This window comes from Rhyacophila brunnea, unplaced genomic scaffold (assembly GCF_057557595.1).
Source record: "Rhyacophila brunnea isolate RB1 unplaced genomic scaffold, BYU_Rbru_1.0 scaffold_7, whole genome shotgun sequence".
In the NCBI taxonomy this organism is placed as follows: domain Eukaryota; kingdom Metazoa; phylum Arthropoda; class Insecta; order Trichoptera; family Rhyacophilidae; genus Rhyacophila; species Rhyacophila brunnea.
In genome coordinates, this window is record NW_028233339.1 from 21,872,649 (window position 1) to 21,895,662 (window position 23,014).

Sequence of the window (23,014 nt, forward strand, 5' to 3'; positions counted from 1 at the left end):
AGTCAGTACCAGGGAACTCAGAAATAATGGAAATTGAATACCTAGCGGGTGTCGAGTAACAGGCAACCAATCTCAAGTGTGGAAGAATATGGGATAAACTTAAACACGTGTTAAGAATACGCTTGTCATTCGTTCTGACAACTGCTCTCGGTTTACGCATTAACGCTCATTCAATATTGGTGTATATAAAGGTTGCAACACACGCTATTGCACGGCTATAATGTGTAGGTATTTTATTTTCGTAGGACACTCACACATTCAAAACCCTGCGTCAAAATGTAGTGTATTATCCTATATAGGATAGCCTATCGGAATTCTATTCAATAATCTATTCTGTGGTCAGTATTAATACAACTACGAATCGTTTTTGCCGTACCCCATGGTGCCACTGTATAGTGATTTATACTACAACCAAGCAGACTGAATCTCTTAAAATGTTTTATCGTTTTTCTACAACATCAAACAAAGATTATGGTAAGTAACAGTGTGGGTATTATAGTCTATAATAATTCGAACGAAGCCGAACTTTTGTCAAGATTGATTGAATGAAATATAATATATAATGTAGGTATTGTCCGTGGAAAATTTGCAGGTATTACATTTTTTGTATATTCCCCCTTTAAATTAAAACAATACGTGAGGTGAACTATAAGTATAGGTTGTTTTCAATTAATGATTGATATTTTGTTTGCTCTGAGACGTTTAATGAATATTAAAAAAATGATATACACCAGGTGCGATAACCTTTGCTAAAATTGTTCGCAATCGAAAATATCAAACAACGAAAACGAAAACGCAACGTACAATAAAATATTGAGACTCAATCACAAATTATCACTGACGATTATTTACTGTTAGGTTAGGTTAGGTTATAAACGCATAAAATAATATACCGCTAACTTCAATAATTAGTCTTCACATTATTCCAACTAGATAAATAAAAAAATCTTTGCGTAAATCACTATTATCAATAGTCTATAAGCATCTACGGAATACGTATTATATTAACAGATCTGTATTACGGGGAATGGTCTTTCTTTAGGCATCCACCTAACCTCCTGGATCCAAAACATACATTAGAAAATACTGTATAATTTTGCCAGATGGTCTACGTACTCATGGCGTGGGGAATAATCACTCTAATCCACAACCTATCTATAGTTAATAATTCATTTAAATGTAAAAGTAATTCGTCTGGAATTGATTAAATTTGTAGTATTTTTGTAGGTATTGTGGTTTCTTTGTCATAATATAATAAAAGTTGATCATAACTATTAATTAAAACAATAACATTGAAATAATAACATAGCTTAGTAATAATCCGTGAATATAATATAGTATTATCATCGTAATGAGAAATAATTACAAGATAAAAAGAACTTTTTATATACGTTTTTAAATTTTCTGTTGAATTATTATGCTCAATATGCTTAAACTTGTACTTGATATGAAGTATATAAAAAACAAACAAACAAATATAGAATACTGAAATGTCATTTTGACATTACATTTTGATTTCCATAGTCACGCACGTACCTATATATTAATAATTTAGTTGCTAGGACCACCCCCTTAGCAACCAATAATAGTCTTTTACTTTTTACGGATTTTTCTGAAATAGCTTTCCACACAAAACAGATTTAACTGAAAATGAATTCAATTCTGCTTAAAGATGGCTAAAAGTATTAAAAGAATGAATTGGTATCGTGTTCTGATATATTCTAAAAGTTTCAAATGTCTAGCTAGTTGGAAAGTTAGTTGAAAATCGATTGCAAGATTTGTATGGGACAAAGAAACATCGGACAAACAAGAATATGAGCTAATAAAAAAGTTGTAAAATATAACGTCTTTCGTACACTTTCAGAGTAAGGTACATCGAGCTTTTATAGCTTAGCCTAGTGTTAGTCGAGCGATCTATAGGCTACACTCTACAGGCTTGATATGTTACGAGTTACAGGGAAGTGACGAGAATGGTCCAATTATGAACTGTACGCTTTTATAGTGATCCCCTGTCAACTCACATTGAGATTGGGGCAGGCCAGGTTTCAAAGGATGGAAGACACCTAAACACAAAAGACGCATCTTCATAATGCACTAATATACAAGAAGACAAAACGAGCGTCAGGAAAAATAAGCTGAGCTCGTTGAATTTTGTAGAAAGAAACTAACGCATCCATGAAATTAAGGGAGTGCAAACGTTTTCTAGAAGCTGGCAAAATACACCATGTATTGTAGTAGATTATGATGACGATAGCGTGCTTATCGGATCGTGGATTTGTAAATTGGATAGTTTAGCAATGGACAATAGAAAATATGTCGCTCTAGTCAAGTGGGTCTAGTGAATAAAGCAAACATGCGATTTTAGCCACGAATCTCGCTGTTTAATTGTCAGCACGGCATAGTTATTCGCAGCTAATATAATATATATTTTGATTTATGGCTGGAGTACAAATATGGCGCACAGGATTCTCTATTTGGCAGAGAAGCCAGCTCAACTTTCAAATGTCGCAAACGCGGCATACCACACCACACCATTGTGAGGAGTATTTGATCATAACGCGAACGAGCGTAGATTTAATTAAAAGTTTCGATAGCGAATTATTATTGTTACAACGACTAATGAAACACCGAAACAATGGCGGACTTACGAACGGGAAAATGTTTCAAAATTCGAATGCAGCCGATTTATTTGTGTCGTTTAATTTGAATGTGTAACAACAAAATGTCGACAATAGACAGTGACATAGTCACAGATAATTTAATATGATTGATGCGAATACATCGGTACAAAACATAAATCTGCATCTCAGAACCAGAGTGTCTTATGTCAAATTCTGCCAAAAAAGATTGAAGTATAGATTGTGTACCTAGTTCCTAAATTAGCATATTATCATAGCCCGCCCGGCCTGATTCATAATTTGAGTCTATTTTTACGACAACAATCGGAAATGGTTAAAACAATAAAGCCGTAAGTAGGTACATTAATGACATAAAAAATGTTATTTTAGTCGCCGTATGAGGTTAATGGTTTTGGTTTAGATTAATATAGAAAAAGAATAAATTGTCACGTAAGTAGGTACTTGGTGGTAACTCATGATAATTTACAAAGCGTAGGTACTTATATTTTGTACTTGGGAGTTCACCGCATACCTATAAAAAATATTTACGACACACGTAAAAAGCTCAAATGGTGTTATTTATCAAATATGAGCAGGTACCGAAATTCGAGGGCTTAATGTCAAACAACACTATCTACAAAAGTGCAAACTTACAGGAGAACCAAAAAATGTTTTATAATTTCTTATAACTCAACAAAGGAGATGTTTATTTAAAACCTAATTTTCATATTTTATAATTTATTGTGTATTGTACATTTATCTCGCTTATGGTGATGTTAAAATTTATAGGTATGGTTTTAAAAAAATATGAACGTTATGTAGTTAACGTTAAACTTTGCTGACGACTTATGAAGACACTAGAAAAGATTGAAATAAAGAAGTTTGACTACTAGTATGGAGCCGAAAATGTAAAATAACGTTATCTAAAAAAAAACACTTTTTTTCTAGATAGCGTTGTTTGATTTTAAGCACTCGAATTTACGTCTGAATTTAAGTAATTTCATAATGATTGTCAATACTGTGTTGTGTGGTAGATAAGAAGTTTAAAAAGTATAATAATGATCAATAGTCTTATATATTTAATACAACCCAAGCTTAAACATAGTTAGGTGTATCCAACAAATTAGATAACACCGTCTGAAATGTAAGTGCATTTTATTTTTAAATATTAATCATTTATTATATTATTATATATATGCGAGAATGTCGTAATAATTTGGCGAACATTTTTAGATGTTCACAAAAGAGTAGCCTAACTAACGACCGCGAGATCGTATCGTCATGGCTGTGTCTAATTATGAAATTCGTCTAAATTATTCATCAAATAAAATGATAATGGCCGACAGTTTTGGCATTATCATTACTTTATGATTATTTGGTAACTGCTAAGAAGCCGTGGCGGGCCGACACATAGTTGGGCAAGACGGAAGTCCAGCGAGTGTTGCAAGCTTACCGAACAAGCTGCTGCGATATTTCTCATATTTTAATAAACTCTACGATTCTACAAATTTAATTAAAATTCACTTTTACATGTATATGAATTTTATTTTTAAATTACACTACATTTTTAAAACAATATTATATATACTTATGTAGTACATGAGACTTCGACGGTTGATTATTATATTTGGTTTTTCGGCCGTCACTGTCTATTGGTCCCCCCCTATTTCGTGGGGTTACTGCCACAAGTTGGTAAGTCGGTAATTTAGGTATTTAGAGTTAATGACGGATTACTTATGTGTCTAAGTATAAATATGTGTTAGATAAAAAAAACAAGGTCGTCCGATATATAAAACATGCACATAAAGCACGAAGAAATTAGCATTATGTCTGATTTTAAACGGTATTTCAAACTTCTGATTGCAATAACTCCATAACATGGTTTCGACACAAATACAAAAGCCGCTCTAAGTCCGGACGCATAAAAACTCATCTTGACTGCAACGCGTTGAGTTTGTCGATATGTAAGCTAAGTTGCAGATATTGGCCGCTTGAAGATAGGCGCGAATCTTAAAAATTTGCACACATGAGTATGGTTTTGAATCGCACGCCATAACCTAAGTCTTCCTAGTGTGTGTGTATATAGCTAGTATATGCCTCCTAGATATGGACGGTTACGGCAAAATAAAAACAAAGACTAGACGCATATGAAATGTCGCATTGTATGCGTATGCTGATTCGTGGATGAAAAAACGTAGAAATGAGTCTATCATCAACGAACTTCGAATATTTGGTCACATAGTAAGGAGGGCGACAATCTCAAATAACTCGTAAAACTTCGTCAGATCCAAGATCGGAAAAGATGAGCTCTCTCTAGATGTACGGACTAAATCGATAAAACGCAGGTTTTCCACTGATAGGTCTTGCATACCGCTGAATGCCGAAAGGCTTGAAGCCAAACCGGGGAAAAGCTTAATCATTATTATGAGGTCCCGGTCCCGTTGACAACTGCACTTGACAATATTTTTTACTGCCAGACGATACTGTGTAAAAATATTTTTTTTACGATTAATAAGCACTTAGTAATATAAATTATTGGCGCGAAAGATAACGATAGTATAATATTTGTATACCTATAATATAATAATGATAATAATGCTTGATTTAAATGAATTAAAATAATTAAAATTTATACAGTTAATGTAATAATCCCAGAGGAAAATTTAAGAGAATGACAATAAGATAGTAAAATAAAAGCGATAACGTAAACTAACTAATATACTTATACAAAGATGATACAACAATGGAAACTTTGAGAGCCGCTTTTCGTCACGGTTTGTTTCCCTAATGACGTAAATACGCAATTTTACTCTAATTTATTAACACTAGAGACAAAAACACGAAGATGTAACCAACTGCAGTAACAACAAGGTGTAACTACATAATACCTACTCCACTACTGGCGGAATGCAAACAAAACTGAACTATGCGAGAACTAACTAAGTACCTACATACTTAACTATGTGTAACACCTCACGTAATAATACACGTATTTTTTGTGAAAGTACGCACATAAATTATAATAAAAATAATACTATTTATGCGCGTAGAAAGAATATAATCAAAGATGTAAATTAAAGAGTAAATTTTAAATACAGCGACGCATATTATTACAATACTTGATGGTAATCCCTAAACATTTTTAGTACGGGTTGAAATGGTAGCCATAAAAAATCTGTACATCAAAACATAATAAATTTTATAATAATTGTAACGTTTTAAAGATCGCTTGATTGACTTGGCACACCTGTATTATCTTTATTGATGTGGGGCGACTTTTCAATTAAGGGGTTAAAGATTAAGGGAGTATTTATAGACATCATGTGATACCGATACATTTTCTTTCGATAATATGACGTCCCTATGTACAAGTGACATATAAGTGAAGAGTTTCACATTACCACATACATACTAAGTTATATCGAGAAAATCGATTCAAACATGTAAATGAAAAAAATATATAACAATTTTATATCGAAAGCCTAGTCCAGATCAAGAACCTCTGCGGGTATATGAAAAATGTTTTCTATTCCCGCCGGAAAACAAAAATACGTGGAAAATTATATAAGAATAATATGTTTAATGTTCGGAAACTATTTCAATTTGGAGGCCAGCAATGCCGAGCGTTCGCCGCTGAAAAGAAGCAATGCGGGCAATGCTCATGCAGATGGTGTCGTAAGATATTTTAAGAGCTCTGGAGTCTTTATTTAATGTCTCAGTTACTACCAGCGATCTAGAGTCACTAAAGGAATTTGAATTGGTTTTAACCACCGATGTCTTGGTGTGGTGCAGAAATATGTCATCCAGTACAATTCCTAGATAATTGAATACATCTTTGACTTTAACTTTAATCTAGTATTACCCATCAAAATTGTGAGCGACCTTGAATTGAGGTTGACTACACCCTTGGCGAACGTGCCTTGTAACACTACTTTAAACATTAAAAATGCTAATAAGTATTTCAAAAATCATTCCCTTTTCTCGGCAAAGGAACAATGTATGAATTAAGGATAAGGCCTTATTAACAGAATGTTAAAAATGGTTATATAGAATTTATAATAGCATATTTTAACTTAGAAGTCGATTTATTCACCTCAGTTACCTTTGCAATTGCAATTCTCAGATACTTAATTATGCTTTTAAAATAATAAGTTCACCCCTGTATTTTAAATACAGTTTTTTTAAATGTAGACAGCACAAAAATTACATAATATTGTGTATAATAAATAATAATATGTTTTAAGTGTAGTCAATTTTTTCATGATTGTTTAAAATGTTTACCAACACCTTGTTTAAAATGTATTCTTGGTCTACACATAAATAATGGAAATAAAACAGATGATATCTATCACTATTTTTACGGAAGATTTAGGTTCTTATTGATTAGCTGAAAATAGTAAGTAGGTACTTATAATATTTAGAAAAAACAGCAAACAGTTTACCTACCTATTTAAAACAAGGTCATAGCCTTTCACATAAACAGGTAGGTAACAAATAATATGCGATATAAATTTATTTAAGAATCTGGTAATATGTTGAAATAAATTATGAATTACACGTCCTCATCATAAAATTAAAGCCAGTCAATGCGTAATTCCGTAATCGCATACGTAACAAAAATGACGCTATAAATTTTATAACGGCGAAAATGAATTCATATCCGAAACGGAAGTACTTGAATATGAATCTGTAATATTTTTTTTAGGGGGTAACATAGAATAATTATTTCATTTAAACATAACTATCTTCAATCTTGATACATTTAGACGCCCTGAGGTGGGTCTAGGACGATTTGGCACCGCGAACTGGCCTCCGCCGATTGGCCTCCGGTAATTGGCCGCCGGTACAATCGGACGCCGGCCCAATTGGACGCCGACCCAATTCGACGCCGACCCAATTGGCCTCCGGGAGGATTGGACGCCGCACAGTTGAATTAAATGCGCAAAGGAATAGACGTACGTTACGATTTGTTGGAGTAAATAAGCAAGTCAGTTCAATATGCTTCTACCTTCTCAGTAGTATACTTAGTACCTTATACATTTCGCGCTTGACACATTTTTAATATAGATTGAGAATAATTATTATGCCTTATGATGTTTATTAAAAGAAAATAATTCTTCCCTCGCTAAAACTTAAAGATGTGCATAATCAATTAATTTATTGTCTATACATTGGTACTTATTTATATTTACAACAAATATTAAAAATAATGTTAGATGTTAGAATGAAAATTACATTATATTTCAGCGTTTCATCGACTTAATATTATAATAAACGCTTAAACATGTATATTATTATGCATAAATGCGTATTTTAAGATAGTATGAAATTACAAACAAAATATTAAGTAAGTTATCTGCTAAGTATAAATGTTTCAGTAGTTTGATTGATAAACTACTTAGGTACTGGGTGCCGGACGAAATCCCGAAGGCCGAAATCCCGAATAGCCGAAATCCCGAAAAATAAAAAAATACAAACATCAATAATTGCGCAATTTTTGCAAGAGAGACAAAAACCCAATTTTTGTGGAAATATAAAAAAATGTAAAATACAAACATCAATAATTGCTCAAATCCCATTTTTGAAGAAAATGGGTTTTTCCGATTACGCAATTTTTTTTCAGGAGAGACCATTTTTTAGAACAAATGGATTTTGTGTCTCTTGCAAAAATTGCGCAATTCACGATTGCGCAATCGCTGATGTTTGTATTTTACATTTTTTTATATTTCCACAAAAAATGGGGTTTTCTGTCTCTTGTAAAAATTGCGCAATTATTGATGTTTGTATTTTTTTTATTTTTCGGGATTTCGGCCTTCGGGATTCCAGCCATTCGGGATTTCAGCGTTCGGGATTTCGGTATTCGGGATTTCGGCTTTCGGGATTTAGGCTTTCGGGATTTCGGCCATTCGGGATTTCAGCATTCGGGATTTCGGCCTTCGGGATTTCGTCCGGCACCCAGTACCTAAGTAGTTTATCAATCAAACTACTGAAACATTTATACTTAGCAGATAACTTACTTAATATTTTGTTTGTAATTTCATACTATCTTAAAATACGCATTTATGCATAATAATATACATGTTTAAGCGTTTATTATAATATTAAGTCGATGAAACGCTGAAATATAATGTAATTTTCATTCTAACATCTAACATTATTTTTAATATTTGTTGTAAATATAAATAAGTACCCATGTATAGACAATAAATTAATTGATTATGCACATCTTTAAGTTTTAACGAGGGAAGAATTATTTTCTTTTAATAAACATCATAAGGCATAATAATTATTCTCAATCTATATTAAAAATGTGTCAAGCGCGAAATGTATAAGGTACTAAGTATACTACTGAGAAGATAGAAGCATATTAAACTGACTTGCTTATTTACTCCAACAAATCGTAACGTACGTCTATTCCTTTGCGCATTTAATTCAACTGTGCGGCGTCCAATCCTCCCGGAGACCAATTGGGTCGGCGTCGAATTGGGTCGACGTCCAATTGGGCCGGCGTCCGATTGTACCGGCGGCCAATTACCGGAGGCCAATCGGCGGAGGCCAGTTCGCGGTGCCAAATCGTCCCATTCCCCCCTGGGGTAACAACATTGGTATCTAGGTATTTGGTTTATAACAGTGGTGCATAATCTGCGGCCCGCTATGTTATTAACAGTGGCTCATCGACAAAATGAAAAATGCGATAAAAATCCAGCACAATATTTTTATTCCAGAGCGTTGGATGCGGAGCACGGAGCAGTGGAGCAATGGAGTTTTCTCAAAAGCACCGAAAATTTGTAGTGCTTCACTGTTTTTTTATCTGCTTTTTTCTTATTATTAACTTTTCGTCCTAAAATCCAATGAAAATATTATATTTGACACTGCAACATTGGAATTATTTGAAATACGGCAACACTGCCGAGTGATAAATAACCTTACTTTTTTAACAGAAGAGGTAAATATTGAAAGACGATTTGCTGTCGATTTTGTTTTAATAGAATTAATAATAAAATGACGAATAATAAACCTTACTTTAATTTTTTTTAAACATTGTATACAAATAAGTAATACCTACCTATTAAAACTTATTACCCTGAGCGGAGCAGACCCTGGAGCGGAGCTAGAGCAAGTATTAGGTTCCGAAGCGGAGCAACTCAAAAAAGGGTCTGCTCCAACCCCCCTGGTTTAATCTACTTCCCGGTGGAGCCTTCAGTGGTTTCCCAATAAAAATCATTGAGTTTTAATTTGATGTAAGTACCATTTTTGTATGGAAGTAGAAGTAATATGGTGAAGAACAGAAGAGTTTGTATGAGACTGGGAGGGTTTTTTTTGTTTCACTTTTATACTTTTAGGCTCAATTTATATTATACAAGAAGAATTTTTTCAACATCTTTGAGTATATCTTAATAATTAATAACCAAGACTAGTGAAACATGATAAACTTCTTTCTTCTGTTAATTATTATATTGTATTTTGTTGCAACAGATATTAGAAATAGATATTAGAAATATAGATTAGAATATTACAACAGACACACTGTAGTAATTAGTTATATTACCGATTATAGCGATGAATGTTCACAAACAGTATTTTTGCTATCTCACTAGCGTTGACACTGAGTTCCATCTTGTAAATATGTATGCGATGCAAAATGGAGAGTGGTCGGAATAAAACAATATTACTTATATCTGGAATTAGAGTAGAATTTATCATCATCCGCAACACTCAGTGCTAAATATTGTCCCTAATCACTGATAAATATAACAAGTTAATGATTAAACAAAATAAGTGCACTATTAGTGAAGTTAAGAAACAAAAAATAAGTCAAATAATTAACTGCTTTATAGGTCTTATTTTCAATTTTTTTTAAAAATCTTTTTATAATATTAAATGTATTACACAATATGTTGCACAGAATAGTGCATATTGGGCATAACATGGAAAGTGATGTGATAGATGTCGCTAAGCAGATAATAAGGCTGTGGGATGGAATGTCGCATGGCGGGTGGAAACAGTGGACAAATGTTGTCATACAGTAATATCCAAGGACCAGTAAACGACCACAAGGACACTGTAAAATCTGCTGGATAGACAAATTCATAAAATTTGGTGGATGTACCTAATGCGCATTACCAGTTAGCCACCTGCACTCTACCCAATTATGACGAAATTAACCAACAAGTTATGCAACCGAAGTACTTCAAATTTCACTAATATTTTCGACTGGCTTTCGTAGTTTGGATCAAGATAGGTGCAGGTACTTACCTTGATTTATAGGGAGTGTCATGTACGTACAGTAGGCGCTCGGTAATCCAGCAACCATATTTTTTCACCTATGCCGGATTGTCGGAAATGCCAGATTATTGGATTTCTATAGGAAATAATTCTATCACAGATTTGCACAGTAAAAATCGGGCATCAAACTGCCGAGCGAACGGCTCTCCGCTCTGTAATCCGGCAGTTTAATGTGAAACCTGCCGGATTATAGAGCAAGAGAGCTGAGTTGCAAAATGCTGGACTATTGGACGTGCCGGATTGGTGAACGCCGGATTACCAAGCGCCTACTGTATGCTGAATAAAGAATGCTATAATCTTGTGAATTAGACGTTGAATTTAAAAAAATTGATGATATGGTTGGTTACATAGAGAATCAATATACATATACACAATAGTCACAATAAAAAGAGTAAAACAAAATAAAAATGAGTAACAGTGTAAAATTAATAGAAGTAGTCACTTATACAATATAAAATAAAATATCCTACGTGGTGTCCCCTAATACAGTACACTCTCAGTAATCCGCCACTCGATTATCCGACAACTACTATAATCCGCCGTTATTTTTACTAGTTGAAAGCACAATAATTCGCCGGTATTCGATTGTCAAATTCAGTAGTCCGCAGCGTACAAGTATACAACACAGATGAGACGGGTTTATTTTGGAAACTTCTCCTTCGTAAAACGTACATTCATTGCAAAGAAAGTAATGTACCAGGGAGGAAAGTGCCCAAGGACTGCATCACAATTATTATGCCGTGCTCAAATGCAACCGGGACACACAAACTGAAGCTTTTGGTGATAGGGAAAGGGGAATGGGACGATTTGGCACCGCGAACTGGCCTCCGCCGATTGGCCTCCGGTAATTGACCGCCGGTACAATCGGACGCCGGCCCAATTGGACGCCGACCCAATTGGCCTCCGGGAGGATTGGACGCCGCACAGTTGAATTAAATGCGCAAAGGAATAGACGTACGTTACGATTTGTTGGAGTAAATAAGCAAGTCAGTTTAATATGATTCTATCTTCTCAGTAGTTGTACCTTATACATTTCGCGCTTGACACATTTTTAATATAGATTGAGAATAATTATTATGCCTTATGATGTTTATTAAAAGAAAATAATTCTTCCCTCGCTAAAACTTAAAGATGTGCATAATCAATTAATTTATATGTATATACAAATAAGGCTACTTATTTATATTTACAACAAATATTAAAAATAATGTTAGATGTCAGAATGAAAATTACAATATATTTCAGCGTTTTATCGACTTAATATTATAATAAAGCTTAAACATGTATAGTATTATGCATAAATGCGTATTTTAAGATAGTATAAAATTACAAACAAAATATTAAGTAAGTTATCTGCTAAGTATAAATGTTTCAGTAGTTTGATTGATAAACTACTTAGGTACTGGGTGCCGGACGAAGTCCCGATGGCCGAAATCCCAAACGCTGAAATCCCGAATGGCCGGAATCCCGAAGGCCGAAATCCCGAAAAATAAAAAAAATACAAACATCAATAATTTGCGCAATTTTCGCAAGAGAGACAAAACCCATTTTTTGTGGAAATATAAAAAATGTAATATACAAACATCAATAATTGCGCAATCGTGAGCGCAATTTTTGTAAGAGAGACAAATCCCATTTTTGCGGAAAATGGGTTTTCCGATTACGCAATTTTTTCAGGAGAGACCATTTTGTAGAACGAATGGATTTTGTGTCTCTTGCGAAAATTGCGCAATTCACGATTGCGCAATTATTGATGTTTGTATTTTACATTTTTTTATATTTCCACAAAAAATGGGTTTTTGTGTCTCTTGCAAAAATTGCGCAATTATTGATGTTTGTATTTTTTTTATTTTTCGGGATTTCGGCCTTCGAGATTCCGGCCATTCGGGATTTCAGCGTTCGGGATTTCAGTATTAGGGATTTCGGCTTTCGGGATTTCAGCATTCGGGATTTCGGCCTTCGGGATTTCGTCCGAGGTTTCAACGAGGGAAGAATTCTTTTCTTTTAATAAACATCATAAGGCATAATAATTATTCTCAATCTATATTAAAAATGTGTCAAGCGCGAAATGTATAAGGTACAACTACTGAGAAGATAGAATCACATTAAGCTGACTTGCTTATTTACTCCAACAAATCGTAACGTACGTCTATTCCTTTGCGCATTTAATTCAACTGTGCGGCGTCCAATCCTCCCGGAAGCCAATTGGGTCGGCGTCGAATTGGGTCGGCGCCCAATTGGGCCGGCGTCCGATTGTACTGGCGGCCAATTACCGGAGGCCAATCGGCGGAGACCAGTTCGCGGTGCCAAATCGTCCTAGACCCTAGGGAAAGCCAGGAATCCTAAGCCATTCAAGAATATCTGCCTCACTGAACAACTGGTTGTGTCAAGTGATTTTTTATTTATATTTAGATTTATATTTAGATAATAAACTTGGTTTATAAATACAGTAAAACCCCGATTCTACGATTTTTAAGGGACCCTAGAAAAAAAACGATAAATGCGATTATGCCGTGCTCCAATGCAACCGGGACACACAAACTGAAGCTTTTGGTGATAGGGAAAGCCAGGAATCCTAAGCCATTCAAGAATATCTGCCTCACTGAACAACTGGTTGTGTCAAGTGATTTTTTATTTATATTTATATTTTGATAATGAACATAGTTTATAAATACAGTAAAACCCCGATTCTACGATTTTCAAGGGAGCCTAGAAAAAAAACGATAAATGCGGGAAATATAATTTTTTCTTTAAAAAAAAATTGTTTTTCTCCTGGATTTTTTCGACGTCTTGAATTATTCTCAGATTCTCAGCTAGAGTTCGAGTTTTCTTCTAGGGGGGCATTTTATTTGCGACTTATAAAAATTTGTAATACGAGATGCGAGGCAAGCCTGAGCGTCGACCGACCTGTACAAACCAAGCGCCGCGACTGAAAGGTCTGTAATAGTATGTATCATAAACAATTCTACAAAAGCGAAATAAAAAATATTCAACAAAAACGGTCAGTCGGGATAATATTTGTGACGGGACCATAATATTTAGACGATAGATCGAGGAAAACAATAAACCGGGGAACGGTTAATGCGGGATTATTTAACACTGCTCTTATGGGTGTTTGGCGGGACTTTCAAAAATGAACGATCCGTGCGGGAAAACGATTTATGCAAGAACGGTAGATCGGGGTACCACTGTATGTATAATTTAGTAAAATAAATACTTGATTTTGATTATAAATAAAACCGTAATTTGCTAGTACAAATTTCTCAAAAAAAAAAAGACTATTTTTACCAAATACCTGTTGTAATTTTTACCATATTTTGTATGTATGCACTATAATCCGCCGCTTTCACTAATTGGACACTTGTCTGGTTTTTGGGGTGGCGGATTACTGAGATAGTACTGTAATTGTAATCATTTGTAACAATTATGGAAATACTGGTCGATAAATTTAATTAATGTGCAGTGATACATTGGTTCATTCTGAATTATTAAAACAGTCAATGTTGTTATAGATATGACTTGCCGGTAGCCCGTAAGAGGGAATAGATCGTTGTATTAGGTGCACCCATGTCTACTTAGAGGTATGCACCATACAATATATCAATCGCCTCTTCTTATATCAGGAATTCTCCAGCTTTATTAAACAGTAATTTAACAAATAAATTAAATGTTTATTAAATAAAATTGTATCAAATCGAGTTTCAAGGAGAAAGATTATTTGAAGTCTTACCTGGTGCTGATTTCGGTACAGCGTCAGCTTGGGTCCTTGCAGAACAGCCCAAACATGCTTCCACGATCTGTCACTTGCACGCTGTTGAAACAATTTTGAATTAATAAAAAAGAAATTCAAGATTTACTTTCCTACATGATATTTCAAAGAGGTAAGTTAATTATACCGGTAATGAATTGGACGACCTGACTATGGCTGTCATAATCAACATAGAATGGCAATAATAATGCAAAGTTTGAGGGTTTTCATAACTTTGATGTAGTTGTGGGTAGATTTAAAAAATAAATTTGTTATTAGCACATTACAGTCATTACACTAATGCCAGGGGTTCAGGGTTCGAATGCCATTAAGTGCACATATTGCTTTTTAATAAATATGTAACAATCCCTGGATCTAAATCATGCATGTTTATGTTTTCATTCAACTAAAAGCCTATCCTATATATAGAAAATTATGCACAGATAACGGTTAATTAAGTGTTATAAGATGTCTGATGGATCTCACCTTAGTTTTGGTTAAAACCATCTTGACTTGGACATTTCCTTGCATGCTGATGTCAGCTGTCTCCAAGTCGTCTGGGATGACTGGACCCGCTTCATGGATGAACTCTTCACGACCCTTCTTATCACTAGTAAGAAAAGTGGAATTATTAGATAACAAAAAATACACATGTGGTTGAAGGACGGTGGAAGAAGATGACACCACAAAATGACGAACTGCTGCTGTTTTAACTGGCAATAGCGTGGTAGAACTTCATTACAATGGTTTTGGGCTGTAAATTAATACATCCTTACAAGAATCAATTTAAACAGTAAACTTTAATGCTCGTTTTGAGAATCGTGCTGGAGTGGAGAGGTCGCGTTCTCGGAAATATTAGTTTCATCCCTTGTACACGACATTGGTGTGGTGAGATGTAACTTTTAATTAATATACTATTTATTTTAGAGAGAAATTGCTTAGATATAACTTACGTTAACAATGGGTATTTAGCCCAAATTATATAAGCCTGAAAAAACTATCGATATCAATAACTCAAAAATTATGGAGATAATCGAAACCTTTTTAGAAAAGCATTATTTTATTTTGGCTAAATAAAAAAAATATATGAACTGATTTAATATAATCAACAAAATAAGGGCACGAATTTAAGAAAAGAAAATATCCTGCAAAAAAATAGTTTTTTTGTTTTATAAATCCACTTAAATGATACCTATAATAAATACAATTGATTATTGATGACATTTATTTGTACAAAACACTATTCATGCATGCTTTTGTACAACATTACTTATATTATTATGTATATATCATCGCCTATTCATAATGACAATAAGTACATTTTTGAATGCACAATATTATTATTCTTCCGTGTACACCAATATCAAAGCCGAAGCGATTCATTTGAAACTTTGTACAATGAAATAATTTAACAAAATATGTGACAATTTGAGCGCCATCATTCCGCCATTCAAAAGCAGACTCCAAAGGTAGTCGGTTGCGCGCTATAAGCCAAAAAATATCAACAAGCCCAATGCTGTGAATCCTATCACTGTTTGGTGATTCTCCAATTCTCTCAGTATACCTATATTGGATTATATGATGTTGCCAATTAGATTATTAATCGATTTCTTCAGTAGCGATTTTTTTTTTATCGTGTAAGTAAAAATAGTTATATAGATTATAGAATTTGATAAAAATGTTGAGTGTTTTTTTTGTTGAAGAATAGTAATAGAATTGACAGGTTATTGAAGTCCCAGAAATTAAAAGATAGAGGCAGATGAAGAGGTGACCCCAATTGCTTGGGAGAAGACATAACTGTGATGGTGAGGCCTGGGACACTGGAGAAGAATGGTCAGGGAAAGGATTCAGTGGAAAGCAGTCCCGGGGGAGGCTAAAGCCTACCCTGGGCATATAGATTACGATGAACAACTAAATTAATTAATCAAATATCTATACAGCCTATGCAATTGGTGTAATGAGTGTACACTTGCATTGTTCTAACTTTCAAGTTTTAAATATCAAAATAATTTATTGTACAAAATTGGGCACCTCTCTGGAAAAGTAGTGTTTCCTGAAATCTTTGTTTTAAGATAATATCGATTAAACACGATACGGCAGTTCATACATTTAATAATATGATACGAAATGCTGCTCATCACCACTCTATCATTTCTAGTGGCATTTGTTGTTGAGAATAAATAAATTTTGGTTGGTGTGAAGACAAATGTATGGCATATCAATTGAACTGATTTACTGAAAACCGCTCTTTTTGTGGAGAAAGGCTCAATTCTAATGCTAGTTGATAGAACAGATTAAGTAAAAAGTAATTGTTTAATTTTGTATGTATACCTATAGTGTCTAATCAATTGAAAAAATCAGCTTTGTAGATTGTTTTTTTATATCATCAATTATGGACAAAAATTACAGAAGAAAGTGTAAATGACAATAAGCCATTTATTTTATTATAATGTAAGTATTATAAATTTGAAGAGTGTTACTGAAGTATGTGGAGAATTCTATTGAATATTATCGTGTACAGATTTAATAAATAAAACAAACCATTGATATTGATTGCTAAGTGATCAATTCGGGGTTATGATAAAACAAAAACATTTTTGTTAACAATGTATATTTACATCTGGATAATGAAAACTTGTTATTTTATTAGTGAGTATATAAGAAAAACACATTCTGTATAAGAGCTGTAGGGTTATTAGGACAAATTTAATAAAATGTGATTTTTTCAAAAATCTGCTAAATATGAACTGAGTGTCACTATAATACAATGTTAGATGGCAAAACATTTAATGATGTTACGTAGGAAAAAATCGGGAACAAATTTCTTGATGACTGAACAATAAAAAAAAACTATTTGGATTTGTTTTAAGTTGTGACAACTCTGGAAATAATGGAAAACGTGTTTTTAATTATATATTATGAGGGTATAGCTTATTGAAAGCTTGAAAAATGAAAAACACAATGTTACAGATGCGTTAAGTAGTAGGTAACATTGATATTGAATAGTTAATACAAACTTTTAGAAAAGTTCCGGTAAAATGGGAACGCGTTTCTCTCTTAGAATCCAAATAGATTTTTACATCAACGTGTAATACTTCACAATATTATTTCAATGAGTATAATTTTATACTCTGGTGAAAAAAAACAGCACAGATAAATAAACAAAAAAAAAATGATGGTTTGATTAGGTGACAGCCCTTTCACAACAAAATATTCTGCAGCGTTGGATTGAGCGCGCGTGCGAGCTTGTTTAGCGTTCATGGCACACTTGCTGGGTGTTTTGCTGATTGTTTTCGTTACCGTGGTTGCGTGGTGAGGTCTTCGAAGAGTCTCCGGAGCGGCTGAATGTCATCTGGGAAGCGTGGCGGGCGCCATCTTCTGTGAGCGCTATCCCCGTTGCGACCAATTTTTACATTTATATGATTGCATTCTTATTATCTTAATCTATTTCAAGCTCTAATTATTTTTAAATTAATTCCGATAACGCCAAAAGCAATAATGCAATATTTATGAAATAAGCAATTATATTAACCTATGGTAAATTGGTATGGTAAAGATGCTTAAATGCTTAACCCGGGTCGTGGAAAAAATGAATTCAACCAATGATGGCAGAGTTTTCATATTATCAATTTTGATTTTGATGTCTTCAGTAGACTAAATACAATCTATTATCACAAATCAATCATTGAAAACAATTTTATACTTAATAAATATTTTATACCCACAAATACTCAATAATCAATTAAACGACAAGCTTGGCTCTGAACACAAATAATTCTAAATTAAATTGTCATACCTAAGAATTAACCCAGGACATATTGCAGGCAGTGGCAAAGGGTGGAGGTAGAATGTTAAAATCCGACATAAATAGTGCACACTAAACTTTGTCAGTCATATTATCTATTTATTTCCATTGAACGAAGACTACAGTGTGTAGATAGTATTTATTTTTTTTAAATTCAATTATGCCCTGCATAATCCAAGCCATAGTAATAATAGTCAAAAAAATATTCGTTTATCTATAAAATATCTAAAATTATGCCATTAAACCTACATATTTTTTGATATTTAACCTTTTAACAGCCCAGCTGAAAGTACTAGGTATACTCCCCAGGGCCCAGGAATTAATTATATTATAAAAAAATTAAAAGAATAGTGAAAAGTCCAATATAATGCACTTACATATATGAGACCTCAATTGAAGTTCGGCGAAAAAGTTTTTCATACACAATTTCGTGAAAATGTCTGAAAATTTTCAGGTATGGTAGGGTTGTCACAACACTGCACTTACAAGAATTAGTTGATTTTTTTTTTTTTTTTAATATAAGTATTTTGAAAAATAAATTTTATAGTATTTTTGTAAAATGTCACCATAAATACTTATAGCACTAAGAAGTATACTAAACACATTAAAATCACTAAAAACTTTCTTGTGTATGGAAAATTTCGAAGCACGGTTCAAAACACAGAGCAATGTCGCACTGCTTGCACAAATACCTAGTTTCTTTCCGTCTTTTCTGATTTTTTGTATTGGCACATACATAACATCTTCTTGCCGCATTAATTTTATTGTTAGTAGGTGGTATTTTACCCAAAAAATGTCTTTCTGTTAGCCTAGAGGGTAAGGGTGCTTTTCGCTTCAAAAGAGTTTTTGGTTCTAACTTATGTTTTTCGATCAGTTGTCCGATGACTTTCAATTGAAATTCACCCAGCGGTTGTTTTTTTCCAGTTTTTTGTTGGAACAATACATGGGCATTCAGCAGAGATAAATCTATCAAATGGAAAAAAAGTTTTTTGTACCATTTGACAGTTTTTCTTGTCGAATTTACAGAAGAAATTATCATATCACTACGATCCACAGCACCCATGTTTTTATTGTAATCAACAATGCATTCGGAATTGGAAATCGGAATTTTAGTCTTATAGTCTACTTTTCCAGTAGGTTTGAAAGTATTGTTGTGAATTGTGGACAACATTGTAACATCCTTTTTATCCTTCCACGCCAAAGCCATAATTTCGTCAGTATGGAATGTATCGGTTTCCCCTTTTTTCAATTTCTTAGTAAATTTGGGCATCCCAATTCTGTTTCTCCTTACGGTTCCACAGGCATTCGTCCGGTGATCATAAAGATACTTGAATAACGTTGGGCTGCTGTACCAGTTGTCAATGTACAATGTATGCCCTAGTTCCAAGTATGGTCCAAGCATCGTTACCACCACGTTGCCCGATATACCGATGTAATTATTTTTCTCAATTTCAGTTTGTTTTCCGGTATAAATGATTACATCTAAGACAAAACCAGTTTTGCAATCAGCCATTACAAAATTTTTTATTCCGAAACGACTAGCCTTCGTCCTGATGAATTGGCGGAATAAAAGTCTGCCTTTGAAAAGGAGAAGACTCTCATCAATACATATGTTCTGATATGGACACATGTACTGCTTGAAAGAAATTTTCAGTTCCTTCAGGACCTGTCTAATTTTATATAGTCGATCTCCGGGAACCTGCGTTTCATTGTCACAAAAATGCAACATTCGATGCATCAGTTCGAAACGATTCCTGGACATGGTTTCGGAATAACATGGTGAAAATAACAATCTGTGGATAGACCAGTGTTCAGATATTTTATTCCGTGAATTCCTTGACATTAGCATACACAGCCCCAAAAATGTGTACATATCATCAATTGTGCAGTCTACCCATCGCCGTAGACGATCACTCAAAACTGTGATATTTTTTGTGGCAAATACAAATTGTCTGTTGGTCTCTCGGACTAACATTTCAACAAAAGAAATATCGATGAAACATTTGAAATAGTCCATTTCGAGTGCATCCGAAGTCAAATTATCAGCTTTGCATCCCGAAACGTTAGCATCGAAGGAAAATGCGCGTGGCTCAAACATATCCGATTTCCACTCAAATGTCGGTCTTTCAGTGGATTCCGGTGTGATAATTTCACTTTCATCGACTTCCAAAGTTTCCTCAAGTTCGACATCCGAATCATCACTTCCATCGTCTTCAGATTCAACTGTTTCGATAAGGTTATCGATTTCACCAACTTCGTCGATCTCATCCATTTTGAATAATAAAATTTGTAAAACTAAACTCGTAAATAAAACACTTTGTATACGCAAATCGAATCCGAAATACAAATGAAAAATAGTCACAACACTTAGTTCTTTGTCAATTTCTATCTAAAAACATCGAAAATCTTTCTTTTCATTCAAGTTTAGTAGGTAAAATCTAAAACAAAACTCGTAAATATAACACTTTTTTATACGCAAATTGTATATGAAATATAAATAAAAACACTTGGTCACTCAATAGAAATTAAATTTCAATGTAAAAACATTGGAAACATTCCAATTATAACGCAAATCTGAATAAGAAAGCATTCCGAATTAGCATCCCGACTAAATGATATTCCGGCGACAACTGACTCATCACTATCGAATCATACCAACTGCCTATTGTACAAGATATCCCAGTGTGCAGGGGAATTTTGAGCTAACCCTGATTTGGCCTCTCGGGAAATTCCCTTATTCTCGCGATGTATGCGCCGTACAAATGTTTTTTGCTTGCAAGGTCTGATCAGAAATGTAGTTACACGTTTTAAAATTAAATAAATAAATATTTGACTCATACAAGCGCGTAGAACGGCTCGGCGTATATCGTACGGTACGGGCGCCTGAATCGCCGCTGTGCATGACGTAAATGTTACGTTACGGGCAGCTATCAGGTTAAGTAAAAAAAAAAAAAAACCAACATCATCTGAATTGTATGTATTCTTCATTCAACGAAAACAAATAAGTATGACTGAAAAAGTATGCACTATTTTTATCGGATCGCCCATAGCATACTTAAAATATTATGGTTTGGTTAGGCAGGGTTTAATTGAATTTAAAAAAACTACTAGCACCATCTGCAAATTGTATTCTTAGTTCTATGGAAACAAGTAAGTTTGACTGACAAAGTTAGTGTGCACTATGTATTGCAAATCTTAAGGGCCTACCTCCACCCCTCGCCACTGATATATTGGTTCTAAACCGAAATTATATCAAATTTAATAAAATGATTTTATGTTAATTAGTAGTACACAATGTCTAGTTAGATTTCTGTAATATAATGTACATTCTGAAGAGCATTTCATTGAAGCTTCTTGAAGGCTATATTAGGTTATGGCCAACTTAATGTGACCTTCCTGTGAGAAAAGGTTGCCTACTCTATATTATTATGTATTTACCTAACTAAAGTAAAATTTAAAAACTCATATTTTAAATTAATAAATTTTATGCTTTAATATCGTAGCTCATTCGGCAAAGTAGTTAATAACATGTAATATGGTGGCATTAGTTACAAGGAATTATAACTGCATTAATGACGCAATGTTTTCGACAATCCTAATAATATTTATAGTGCTTTCATTAATTTCATGTATGCACTAAAATGGAGAGTTAGAATACGGCATTCATGATGTCAGTTTGAAATACCGCGGACACTTTGCGTTTTGTTTCAACACTTTCTGGACATAAAAAAATATACACATCTCATACTTGGCATATTCTGTCAATATTAATAATCCTTCATTTCACATTCACATTAATAATTTTGTCAAATAACTGTTTGGTACTATTGTTAGATGTCTATGGGCACAAATTTAATGCTGAAGATTGTCAAACGGATGCGGATATTATTCTCACCTCTTGAGGAGTTGGCTTTCGGTATCGCTGAGCTCCTGATCGCTGTCTGCATGGACACGGTCACCCCATGTCGCTTTCAGATAAGAAACCCGTCGCATCGCTCTTTCTTCTTCATCTAAAAATTTCAAATACACATTACCTACACATTGAAAGCAAATAATATCAAATGACGCAATGGATACTTTATCATTGTTATGAATTGCAAAAAATTCATAGATTACTTATATTGTCACGTCTTCATAGTCTGGATAGATCCACGACTTAGCCAAGTAAAGATCTTTACTCCTCTAGTCCTCAGATGCCGTTTTCCAGTTTTAAATGTAGCATATTCATGTACATATGAAGGACAATATTGTGTAGGCAAACAATTTAAATTTGATTCCTACTAGAATACGTCACAAGTTCTAAAATATTTTATATTTCAGTCGGCATGCAATTATTTTCGCTACCTATTTGTTAAATCATCGATAAAACGACTACCAAAGAGTGCCGAAAGAAGTACCAATTAATAAATCTATGTATATATTGGCAAACTGACATTTAAGTATTAAAATACAGTAAATTCTCGATTATCTGTGCATGAATTTAATTTTAAAAAAATCGTTTGCTTTCGTAAACATGAACCTCGCTTAGGAAAATTTGATCTGATATTAGAAAGATTC

At 33.7% G+C, this 23,014-nt stretch overlaps 1 protein-coding gene across 38 annotated transcripts in view; it reads right to left on the reverse strand.

The window, feature by feature from the left end:
* The window catches only part of LOC147064624 (rho GTPase-activating protein 21-like), a 466,312-nt gene that overhangs the window by 37,734 nt on the left and 405,564 nt on the right, over positions 1 to 23,014 (reverse strand). For 22 of the 38 annotated variants that reach the window (XM_085957815.1, XM_085957813.1, XM_085957814.1 and 19 more), the window contains 4 exons: positions 22,353 to 22,467; positions 17,953 to 18,039; positions 15,139 to 15,262; positions 14,635 to 14,715 (listed from right to left, as the gene is read on the reverse strand). In XM_085957815.1, coding sequence (XP_085813941.1) covers positions 14,635 to 14,715; positions 15,139 to 15,262; positions 17,953 to 18,039; positions 22,353 to 22,467 — 407 coding nt within the window. The remainder of the gene's footprint in view (positions 1 to 14,634; positions 14,716 to 15,138; positions 15,263 to 17,952; positions 18,040 to 22,352; positions 22,468 to 23,014) is intronic. The other 16 variants (XM_085957824.1, XM_085957822.1, XM_085957819.1 and 13 more) reach the window with 1 other exon arrangement.